The sequence below is a fragment of the Spermophilus citellus genome (genome assembly GCF_964194105.1).
Source record: "Spermophilus citellus genome assembly, chromosome: 6".
NCBI lineage: Eukaryota > Metazoa > Chordata > Mammalia > Rodentia > Sciuridae > Spermophilus > Spermophilus citellus.
Window position 1 is genome coordinate 122,634,073 of NC_138187.1, and position 12,460 is coordinate 122,646,532.

Here is a 12,460-nt window from a genome sequence, read left to right on the forward strand (position 1 = left end):
ACCTAAACCAAAGAGGTAAGTATAAAATACTGAAATAAACTAGAAATTTTATTTACAAGTCTCTGTTTCAAATTCTAAAAACAAGCATCTTTATTGTTTCAATTTCTCACCAATTCAGGGTTCTCATGAAGACCAGATTCCTGCCAAGCTACGGGACAGAGCCTAGATCCTTCCAAAGAAATTAAAGACTTCTTTAGCTTTTTGGAGGGAGAGGGTGCTAGGGATCAAATCCAGGCCTTACACATGCTAGGCAAGCATTCTACCACTGAGCTATATCCCCAGGCCTTTTTATTTTAAGACAGGTCTAAACTGATGAGGTTGTCATTAAACTTGAGGTCCTCCTGCCTCAACCTCCAGATGGGTTGGTATTACATGTTTATGCCACGGCTGGCTCCCTCATTACCCTCATTAAGGAACAACAGGCTTTCTTTCCCTTTTTTTTTTTTTTTAAGCATTTTTAAAGAGTGTCTGATAGGGAGTATTCGAGTCCTGCAAGAATACCATCTGGGGCCTTGTAGTAGAACTGCAGCACAATTCCATTTCCAAACCTCACCTATGTAACATGTGTACCACATTAGATTATGAGAATGGATTGAAGAAAAGAAAAAAGTTTATTCGTAGGTGTTGCCCTGCCACACAGCACAGAAACAAACCCATTATATGCAGGTATAAAGGCACTGAAATGATGAACCGTAGTTTACTTCTAGCATAATATTTTAAAATATTTCAAGCACACAAAAAGACCAAAGTTTCATGTTCTTTTTACATATAACTATGTAATAGTTAATAAATACAAAAGAATGTATGTGGCTCTTAATGTTAAATCCAAAGCACTGTAACAAAACAATCTCTGAACCTGTATCAGCCTAAGATATAAATATGAGTGAGCTGAATCAATAGATTTTCTTACAAACATTTTTAGAGAGAGAGAGAGAGAGAGAGAGAGAGAGAGAATTTTTAAATATTTATTTTTCAGTTTTCAGTGGACACATCTTTATTTTATTTTATGTGGTGCTGAGGATCGAATCCAGCACCCCGTGCATGCCAGGCAAGCATGCTACTGCTTGAGCCACATCCCCAGCCCCAAAACTTTTTAGAACAGTGCATTAGTTTGTTGAAAAACCTGTTGAGGGAGGGGCGAAACAAAAGAAAAGAAGACATAAAAATTGCATTTGCTCAAGAAGATATCAGAGATAAATTAAAGCCTCATCTCCAATGAACCACACACAGTGTGACTAAGTAGAATTAAGTGCCACGTAAACCACACAGTGGGTACAGGACAAAGGAGCACAAGAAGGAAAATCTCACTGGGGGCAGAAGATTTGGCTCTGTCCCTGAAGATCACAGAGCCTAACTCTTAGGAGGCACTCAATATATATATATGATAAAAACAAAAAACCAAATATGTGAAACCCAGGGAAATCACTTAGCCTCTTCAATAGTCAGCTTCTTTCTATGCAAAATGGGATAAAGCCCTGTCTACAACACTCATCCTTGGAAGGATCAAAATATGAACGTATCTGGAAACGCTTTACGAGCTGCAAAGAGCAAAGTGATTTAAAGGATTGTCATTTTATATGGGATCTTCATATTTTTTTTGATGGAAAGGATTTTGTGCAATTGCTTTCAGGAGGGAAAGGTGTTAGATGGTGGTTTTTAACTCTCCAGGGTTTGAATTTCACTTCAGGATATCCTGCTGCTAGTCTGTCTCTTTCATCTGAAATCGCTTCCAAATGTGCAGCTTGGTCACTGATTCCCTATAAACTGTAAGAGAAATTATATTCTCTGCATATGAAAAATATATGTGTTATGGCTCCTGGCACATTTGAAGTCTTAAAAGTATGGATCCCTGACATAGCTGAAAGAATCATGTTAAAAGTAAAGAGGAAAATGAAATCACAATATCTTTGCTATATGGAAAATTCTGTTCCATTTCTCTTCACAAATATTTGTTTAATCTTATGTTAAAACAGTATTAAAAGTGTCTAAGAACTCTGGAGTTAGAAGAAGGTCTTCTTCAAGAGGCTTTACCTGTATAGATGTGTCATAGCATTTCCATTAGGATTTGCAACACAATGAAATATGATCCCAAACACCCATAATTATTTCTGGGGGACTCAAAATGAAGAAATGCTGGTTTCAACTCTAGGTCAGGCTGCTATGTTCGTAGGGCTTCAACCAGCAACAATTTGCCAATATCCTATTATCTTCCACTGCCACCCTACTGCTATAAATGCCCCTGAAATTATAATTTTTACCACAGGATTCAACTAAGCCAGGAGCATTTAGCCACAAGAGCTCATCAGATAAGAATAAGCAGGAGAGCAGGGTGACTGGCAGTTTACTAGCTGCCAGGATTGTGCTGAGAACCTGACTTTTAATCTCATTTAGGCTAGCTTGATAGGGTAGGTGTTAGAATGCAGATCTTATTTTACAAAGGCACCTGGGAGTTCAGAGAGGTCAAGAAATAACCTACGTAAAGGCAACCATCAGGAAGGGAGGACCCTAGAATTCAGATATAGTTAATGTGGCACAAAGTCCCTACTTCGCTATCTCTATCTAAATAAATAAAAAACTGGAAATATTGAAAGTAAAAACACATTATGTTATGGTTTGGATAGGAAGTGACCCCCCAATGATTCATGTATTGAAGGTTTGTTTGGTCCCCAAGTTCAGATGGGGATTTAGGGAAATAATTGGATCATAGGGCTCTGATCCCATCAGTGGATTAATCATCGATAGCTGGATGAATTACTGGGAGGTGAAGGCTGTGGGAAGGGGACCTAGTTGCAGGGAGTGGGTCCTTGGGGTCATGCCCTTGCACCCACCCCTGGGGCTTCCTGGCTGCATAAGGTGAACAGCTTTGCCCTTCAGGGGTGAAGCTCAGCCTCAACTCAGATCCAAAGTAATGAAGCCAGCCAGCCATGTCTGAAACTGAGGGACAAATAAATCTTTCCTCTTTTAAGTTGTTTTTCTCGGGTATTTGTCACAGGGATACAAAGCTAACTCACACACAAATTTCCTTACCTAATACACAGGCAGCTGACTTTGTAGTCTTTAATGTAACTATTTAGAGGAAATCTGTTGTCTATTTTAATCTTATTATCCATTTTATAGAACTACATCTAAAAAGAAGGAAACCTATTATTGCACGTGTCCAATTTTCCATTCAGAAAACATGATGATTTGAGAACATCTGAACTCATTTCTCCCCCTGGACAACTTTCAGAGAATGTTCTCTGAATAATTGGAATCACAGCAATCCTGGGGATAATGTCTCCTACCAATGCACAGGTTCAGGTGGCCTGGACCAGGGCTACTTCAGAGAATTTCAAGACAACACCATCGGGCTGGGAGCATGGGTTAGTGGTACAGCACTTGCCTCATATGCATGAGACCCTGGGTTCGATCCTCAGCACCACATAGAATAAATAAGTGAAATAAAAGTATTGTGTCCAACTACAACTAATAAATAAATAAATAAATAAATAAAAGACAACACCATCAAGATTTCATGACCCTTAATAATGAAGATAATGGCAAAGTTTACTTTGCCCGTCTGATAAAACAATCGGAAAGATAAGATGAAGGTTATTAAAGATTAGGGGAAAAGTCTTTACAGCTGCTTATAACATGACATCCTAAAGATAGTGTTTTGCTCACCCAAGTATTTCAGTTTTTAAAAACAATCACTTTAAGAGAGTCAGACATAACAGAAATTCACTACAACTGAGTTTTAACACCTCTATTCCAAGGAGGCCCAGGAGGGCTTCCAAGTTTCACCATGCTCAGAATAAGCAAACAAAGAAAAACAAAATTCATGGTCTTAAGTGACCCATGAACCCAGAGAATAAGGATCATGAGGCAGACATCTGCCCATCTACCCTCTATGTAACTGCATATCTTTTTAAAACCTGCCACAAAAATTTAACCATGGGTGTGCATCCTGTACATGTGCACCTACACAGGCACATTTGTGAATAAAACATATCAAGGGGCCAGCTCTCTGACAGGGACAGCTCCTAGTAGAAGACATTTATATTTTTAGAAGCTGCCTTATAGCACCTGAGGTAAAATACACATCTTTCCCAGTGTCATCCACCAAACTGGGAAAATGTGATACTAATTTCAACCTCCTGAGACAAGTCTTTGAATTGTCCTGGTAATAAAAAAATACTATTTAGCAGAAAGCTAAGAATTTCCAATTATTTTTCAATTTATAGAATACATTCATTCATGAAGAAATCATTTTTCAACTTTGAAATAAGTTACATTCTGATATAACCAATATGACATGGAAAAATCTGGATGGCTCATTGATCTCAAGGAATACTATTTATATTAAACTTCTGGCACAAGAATAGATAAGGGGTAGTTTTCTTTTAGGTATGTGGGACAGGGAGAGGTAGTGGATTTTGACATGTATGCGGTATTTGTAGATTTCTGCTCCTACTCCTGTGAGGCCCTGTGGAAGCCCATGTGATCTCCTAATACCTCAGGACTGGTTTGTTCTCAGTCATATAAAAATAGTTAACAAAGAAACTGGTGCTGAATCAATTAGAATGATCTAACCATTACTTTTAAACTAACTGGATTTAACAGAAAGTAAAGTGTAGGCAGGCACCCTTGTGTTTCTAAATGAATGGGTCTCCTGAGTAGATTTCTTGTGTATTACTTTACTTGATTTCAAATGACTGAGGAGAGAGAGAAAAGGAACTATACATGTAGAAGTTCACCTAAGCCAAACAGAAAGGGGTGGAAGTGCAGTAGTACCACCGGATTCCATGTGGCAGCCCTAGAGAGGGGCCTAAGGCAATGGTTAGTGACACCAACAAATGTCAATCATAAAAATGTAAAAAATGGGGCACCAAACTTTGTCATATGTGGTAGAATACCTGAGACAGGATGGTGATTAGAGAAGTTGCATCTGACAGTACACTAACAATCTAAAGTTGGGGTATGTATATGTAGTAGATACAATTAGAACACTCAGCCAAAGAGAAACATCTCTCAGTTCCTCTTCTCCCTTTAAATTCAGAAATTTGATCTTTAATTCATTGGAGAAGACTAGCAACCATCCTATGTGTACCTACTAAGCACCTGCCATGCAGGGTCTTATCTCACCCCATGGCTTCCAGGATCCCTAGCTGGAGGCTCCTTCTGTGCTGGGTCACCTGCTTTGCTCCCGCCACTGCAGACACCCACACTGCTGCAGACTCCGAGCCACAGCAAGGCTCAGAAGATCAAGGGACCAGTCGCAGCAGCCTTTTTAACTTTGGGAAAACCCAATGCTCACTTCACTCAAACGTCGCAAAGTGGTGCCATGACCCTTTAGCTCTTGGCTCACCAATTCAAAGAGCCACATCACATACAGCCCTTCAGCTGCCCACGGCATGATTCTGTGTCTAGTTCCTTTCCAGGTCCCCCCAAGCGGAAGACAGTTCTGGCAGGGAGTCCAGGCAAGATTACTATAATATTCAGCCTTTGTCCCTTCTTTTGCTATGTCTTATTGTAGAACGAGGCACACAGGTCTCAGAGATTGTGCTTCAGTGTATGCTGGCCTTGAGACCTGTACTCAAAAGGTACCTGCAGGACCTCAGGTCTGCATAATCTAGCCCAGAAATCTCCATTTCAAAGATGAAGAAACTGAGGTTCAAAGAGAGTAAAGCAAAGTCACTTCCTCAGATAGCAGTGGAAGACCTGGGTACAAACTTGACTCCAACATCATGCCTCCTGCCTTAGTAAATGTACAGACCACCTAAGAGGAAGGGAAACCAGTAACACTGAAGCCAGTTTCCATCCCCTAATTAAAGGCATAAGTGTGTATACACAACATACTTTGTCGTTGTCATCTGCAAAATGAAGGGAGACAGGATCGGATTGGTGTTTTCTGGTGTTCCTTTCAGGTCTGAAACTGTCATAAGTCTTGTTTAACTATGGGTATGTTAATATGTATGTACAGGTCATACATTGGAATATGGACATCATATACAGTAACGTTACAATTAACTAATGTTTCCACCACACATTTTGCCTCATCTCCCCAGCGACCATGTTTTCCTAATCGCAAACAAGGGCAAGATATGTGTCACCATTGCAGCTCCTGAGAATCACTGGTGTCCCCTAGGTTTCTCCTAATACCCACTGCAGAGCAAGACGGAACAGGGGTCATGCACTTTGCATATCAACTCATTAAATTCCTTGAAGGAAATGGCCAAACCAAAGCAGGGTGGGACTTGAGGGTCAGAACACACTTCAGGAAGCACAAGTTAAAGGTGAAAGACTGTGACTGCTCGAATCTGGGGTCCCCCGCTGCCAGTGCACCCAATGGGCCGGGCATGCCATGCTCAGAACAAGCTCAGCTTTGAGGGCAGGAACCTACACGCCCAGTTTGCATATTCTACTCTAGCGCTTGAAAACGTGCAGTGGAAACTTGGCTCCAGTCCCCAAGCGCACGTGGCCCTGGCGGGCGTGGGGCTGAAAAGGAGCGGGTCGCTCCCGGAGCCCGCCCTACCCAGCGGCCGCCGCCCTGGCCGCCGGCGCTAGGACCCCGCGCGCCCCGCGCACTTCCTCCCGCGGCGGTCCGCGCCTCCCGCTCCCGCCCGCGCCACCGCCTACCTGGCGAAGCAGTACTCGCAGTGGTTGCCCCGCTCATTGACCGTGAGCACGTAGGCGTAAGCCGGGCAGGAGAAGAGCAAGTCCCCCACCTGGAAGGGCTGCAGGGCCCGCAGCCCCCTGCCCTTACCCGGGCTGCAGAACCGCTCCAGGCCACCGTGGCCCTCGGCCCTCATGGAGGCAGCGGGCGGGCGGGCGCGCGCGAAGGGGCGCCGGCGCCGCTGTGCCCGGGCTGCGGCTCCCCGCGAGCTGTTATTGGAGACGCGTCACCCTGAGCTGCGGGGGGCGGGGTGGGAAGCCGCCCGAGACGCCGCGGCCGCCCGCGCCCCGGAAGGGACGGCAGCCCCGCCCGGGCCTCGCGCGCCCCGGGGGAGGGGCAGCCCTGGCGCCCGCCCCCCTGCCCCGCGCGGACCCCCGGTCCCGCCCGCACGCGCCTCGCCGCTTCCGGTGCAGCCGACCTCCGCTGCCGCGCGAGCGCGGGAGGCGGGTGCGCCCCGGCGGCGACCCCCAGCCAGTCACGGGCGCCGGGGTCGGGTGGGCCAAGGCAGGTGTCCCGGGGCTCCGCTGCGACGTCGGCCCGGCCCAACGGATGCCGCGCGCCTGGCAGCTGGAAGGGGGCCCAGACCGCTCTCCACACTGTTCTCAGGTCTTTGTTTAAGACCTTGGGGGGACCGCTCCCGGAGCCCCGAGGAGAAACTGGCAAAGGGGAAACAGTGGAAAAGTTTGGAATGCCCAGGGAGCAAGACGGCTTTCCCAAGGTTTTTAACCCGTGTGAGGCCTTAAGGGGAGCGGGGTTGGCCCTCTGCTTCTCTAGTGGAAGTTAGTTGTCTGGTCGGAAGAGGAAGTGCGCTGCTCAGCCCACTCTCTGAACGCTGCAGAGAAAGCAGGAGATAACCTTGCCTTCAAGGAACTTGTACTCTTGTTGGGGCCAGTAGCATGGTGGCCAGAATACTGCACTAAAACTTGCTGTGGTTGTGGTGAGCCTGACCTCCCACCAGCTGTGATCTTAGAAAGGCCATTTAGGTTACCAGTCACAGAGGATTTAAAACACCTTAAAAAGCTGGTGAACAGTGACTAGCATATAAGCCCTTTACGCAGGCATGCTGTTATTCATATGGGAAAGAATACAGTATTCCACATAGCCATAAAGGCTGAGATTGAGTGCGTAGTTTTTTTTTTTTTAAAGTGTGGAGAGATAATATAGCAGAAGACACTACAAACTATGATCTCAAACTGTGATGCACCTTTAAGTTCATAATTAATCTAGAAAAGGAAAAGAATATGATTTGGAGTGTATCATCATATGATCAGTGGAATTTGGGGCACACCAATAAAACTCCTTTATTAATGACAAAGGCCTCTAGCCCTCCTTCGTGAAATGAAAAAGAGTGGATATGAATTAATTTATGCATTTTAAAAAGCATTGACTGACTTATGGACCAATCATTGAGAAAGAAGGAAGGACCAAATAGCACTGGACCTTGTATCTGATACACTCAAAGCCAATAATAATTACCATTAGTTATTGAGCATAGGAGCCAGGCATTAAGCACATTTCAGTAATCCTTACAACAGTGAGTTAGGTCTTAATGTCTCCCACTTCCAACATTAGAAAACTAAGACTCAGACATGATTTCTAAAAATTGCTTACCTAACCACAATGTTTTTACAAACACAATTCATTGGTACAAGTATTATTACAGTAGCTGTGCAAAGTGTTCTATGAAAATACAGGCAGTGGGTGGTAAATTAAGCCTAGAGAATGTTCAAGAGTGCACTATATTCAAGTAACATTTATTTGACCTGAGCCTGAGGAATGGACAGTACTCTGCAAGTGGAGGAGGAGAGATGAATGTTCTGGGCAGAGAGAAGTGCATTCAAAGACAGGAACCTGAAAGAACAAAGTGTGTAGTGGGGCCTACTGAGCAGTTCTGAATAGAAAATAGGTTCTCAAGAGGACAGAGGTGAGGGAAGAACAGTGGAAAGGCATCTTCTCCAGAGGTGAGTTTCATCCTAGAGGACACACGAAGCCATTGAAAGTGCTTGAATGGAATGTTAACACAACCAATCCAGTGTTTTAGTCTGATTTCTGCTACCAGCATTGCAGCATAGAAGGGGAGAGATTGAAACACAGGACCACCATTTAAAGTCTTATGCAAAGTTCCATTGATTTGAAGAAGCATGGCCTATATAAAAGATTAAGACATAAAATGATTGGAACAGAGCTGGAAGGCAAGCGTTCAGTATTTTAGTTAGTTCTTCTTGGCCAAGTGCTATAGCTTGAATATAATTTGTCCCCACCAATACTCATGTTGAAATTTGACTCTCAACATGGTAGTATTGGGGGGCCTTTTGGGACATGCATAGGTCATGGGGTGCTGCCCTCAGGAATAGATTATGTCCCCTTCGGTGTAAGTTAGGTTTCTAAGGAATGTTTTAGTTCTTGAGCAAGCAAGTTCTTCTAAAGTGGACCTTTATAAGAACTGACGTACTTCCTTTGGTCTCTCTTGCCATATGCCCTCTCTTCCACATGTGCTGTTGGCCCTTCTGCTTTTCTGCCATGTATGGAACAGGACATGACCCTCACCAGAACCTGAGCAAGATGTTGCTGCCATGCTCTTGGGCCTCTGGAACTATGAGCTAATTAAATCTTTAAAAAAAAAATCCAGTCTCATTTGTTTAGTGACAGTAACAGAAGAGACTAACACCAGGCTGTAGGAGTTCATCTCTGCAATACAAAAACTCTGACAGGTTCCAGGCTACTATGCTAGATGGGCTTTACTCCAGTCACATTATCCAAGTCCATTGTGACAGTTGTGTTTTGTGTGTGTGTGTTTAATACCTTTATTTTATTTACTTGTTTATTTTTATGTGGCTGAGGATTGAACCCAGTGCCTCACACATGTGAGGCAAAGGCCTCTGAGCTACAGCCCCAGCCTCACCATTGTGTTTTCTTACTGGTGGATAGTATATACAAAGGAAAGGGTTTTCTCAAATCTTAGAAGCTTCTGAATAAACACCTACCTAGGAAAATCATGGATATATTTTTGGATGATAAAGTTTTTTTTTTTTTTAACATCCACTTTTCTGAAGGCTCTAACCAATCCAAAGATGAAAAATCTGACAGAAGTCAACAAACAACAGACATTTATACTATACTAGAAAATTTATTGTTTCAAGGATTGAAAATTGTGCAAAGTAATCTATTTGTTCATTTTTGTTCTTATTACACATAGTTTGCCTCTTTCATTGGGACAGATTACAACAGCTGAGGTGGGGGGGGGGGGGGACAATAACACAGGGAGTTATCTTTCCAGGTGAGTAATGGCTCCAACGGACTTAATCTTGTGGGTGGAGGTGACCGTCATATGAGAACACAGGAAAAGAAGCAGCCTCATTTCAGAAAAATCCCTGTGCTAAACTTAAGTGACTTTACCTGGGAATGGTCAGTGAAGCAATAGCCATGAATTTAGGAGCTTAAATTACGAAGAAAACTGTGTTTAAAATAAACAGCCAAGGAATGGCAACCAATCAGCAGGGGCAACCGATGACAGCACTCTTCATGCAGCTCATACTTATCACTGCCACCCTGCATTCTCACATTCTGTGAAAGAAGCCTTGGTGCTGCCAGGACCCAGCCACATTTTCCACTCCCAGCTTCACATGGGTTGGAGAGGAGTTTGACATTACTTTGCCTGAAATGCTGGAGAAGTGGTACCAGGATGAAGGCCCCCTTTGCTTGATTTCTCCAGCCTGGAAGTTGATCTAATTCATGAGTAAAACATCCTTCCAAACAGGGATTAGCACATGAAAGAAATAGCTCTGGCTCAGGGAAATGAAGTCTTAGCAAAGAAGGAATACCAATGAACACAGATGGGGGACCTCTACCCATGCTGCTGTGCCTCTGCATGCCTTTTATTTATTGAGTACTTCCACACTATGATGGACCCTAGTCATATCATGGTAAAAAGATCAATGTGCATGTGAAAAGTTATGAAGTAGTTAAATAAGGTGCTCAAAGATACTAGGTCCTTATCCATGGAACCTGTAAACATTACCTTATATGATTTTTAAATGATCTTACAGATGTATTAAATTAAGGATTGGAAATAGAGGATCCTGGACTATCCAGGTGGGCCCTCAATGTAGTCAGGAGGGATCTTCATGGGAGAGGAAGAAGGAGATTGAACATGGACAGAAGAGGAGGAAGCAACATGACTACAGAGGCAGAAATTGGATTGGTGTGGCTATAAGCCAAAAGATTTCCGCAGCCACCAGAAGCTGGAAGAGACAAGGATATTCCGCCTGGAGCCTCTGGAAACCCTGCTGACAACTCAATTTCAGCTCAGTGATGCTGAGTTCAGACTTCTGGCCTCCGGAACTGTGAGAGGATACATTTCTGTTTTTCTAAGATGACCTGTTTGTGGTAATTTGTCACAGCAGCCACAGAAAACTAATACAATTTATAAAACAATAAAATTTTAATGCAGGGTTGAACAAAGTACCATTGAAAGCTTCACTATGGACTTGACATGCTAGCTGTTTCTGAAGGAAAAAAAAAAAAACTGAACAGAGCAAAGAGGCCTCCCCAAATGGATTTAAGACATTAAAGGTGCAAAGTCACTGGGATAGGAGATAATTTTACAATCTAGGGAACGGTTTTCTTTTATTTAACAAATGTTTACAGAGCTCTGGCAGTGTAGCAGGTGCGCCTTTGAAATCTATTCTCATTTAATCCTCCTAAATCATGTGTCCAAGCAAAGCCAGTTGTCTGGTAATGACTCCATGCTGTGGACCATGCCACTGTGCTGCCTCCATGTTCAGCCAGAGCCACAACAGCCCTGGGTCAGGGATGTCTGACAGAAGTAGCCCTGTGCTGAGGCCATGTGCTTAGCAGTTTGATCACACGATGTAAGCTCCATGGAGTCAGAGAAGAATTTTGTCTGACATGATCAGATTTTTGCATTAGAAAGGTCATTTGCATAGCTGAATAGAGAACAATTTAGAAGGGGCTGAGAAGAAAGAGAGAAAGAACTAAGGAATGCTATGCAGTAGTGGTCCAGGGAGAAATGTTGCTGGCGTGAGCAGAACAGTGACAGTAAGAAGAACAGAAAGGAAAAGGGGAATGTGAGCCATGGATACCATGTCTGAGGGGCTTTAGGGTTTAGCTCAGGGGCAGAGTGCTTGCCTAGCATGTCTTGATCTTGACTTCCCAGCTTCTAGAACTGTGAGCAATAACTGATATTTAGTTATAGCAGCCAGAGTAGACTAAGACACCACTCAGAGCAACACTGGGAATGAGAACAAGAGACACACAGGGATCTGTATGGATTGATAACCAAGGACCAGACTTTCCTATCCCTGCCAAAAAGTTCATGCTTTAGCATCATGGAACCACCCAAAAGCAAAAGAGACAGAAATCGACTGAGATGATGACTTTACTACCCAGAGAAAATAAGGGGTCCTAATGAAAATTGTCACAGTTTCTTAAATACATTAGTCTGTAGATGCACTTCATCTCGATGGTTTGTTCCTATTCCATGTGCCTCAGTTACTACTGTCAAAGACATTATCTTAAAATAAGTACTATGATAATGACTCTTTCTGCTGAAGACCTTCCAGTCTCCCTTTACTGTCTACCTCTTCAAGGCCAAGTTCTTCTGGCTGGCTTTAAAAACCCAACTTCTATCTTCCTCAGATTGAGTTCTACCATTCTGAGAAGCCATCTCCAACATTTCTTATAATCATCTATCTCTACATCCTAAGGCAAGTGTTATCTGGGCATATAATCACCAACTTTGTAGATATATAAATCATCAACTTGGTGTGTGTGTGTGTGTGTGTG

The 12,460-nt window shown here is 43.5% G+C and overlaps 1 protein-coding gene across 1 annotated transcript in view; it reads right to left on the reverse strand.

Annotated features, from left to right (window-relative positions):
* Positions 1 to 6,947, reverse strand: part of SMYD2 (SET and MYND domain containing 2) — a 54,264-nt gene extending 47,317 nt beyond the window's left edge. Inside the window, exon 1 of the mRNA XM_081297705.1 lies at positions 6,619 to 6,947. Within this exon, the coding sequence (XP_081153831.1) occupies positions 6,619 to 6,791 (173 nt within the window). The 5' untranslated portion in view covers positions 6,792 to 6,947. The remainder of the gene's footprint in view (positions 1 to 6,618) is intronic.
* Positions 6,948 to 12,460: the final 5,513 nt, after the last annotated feature.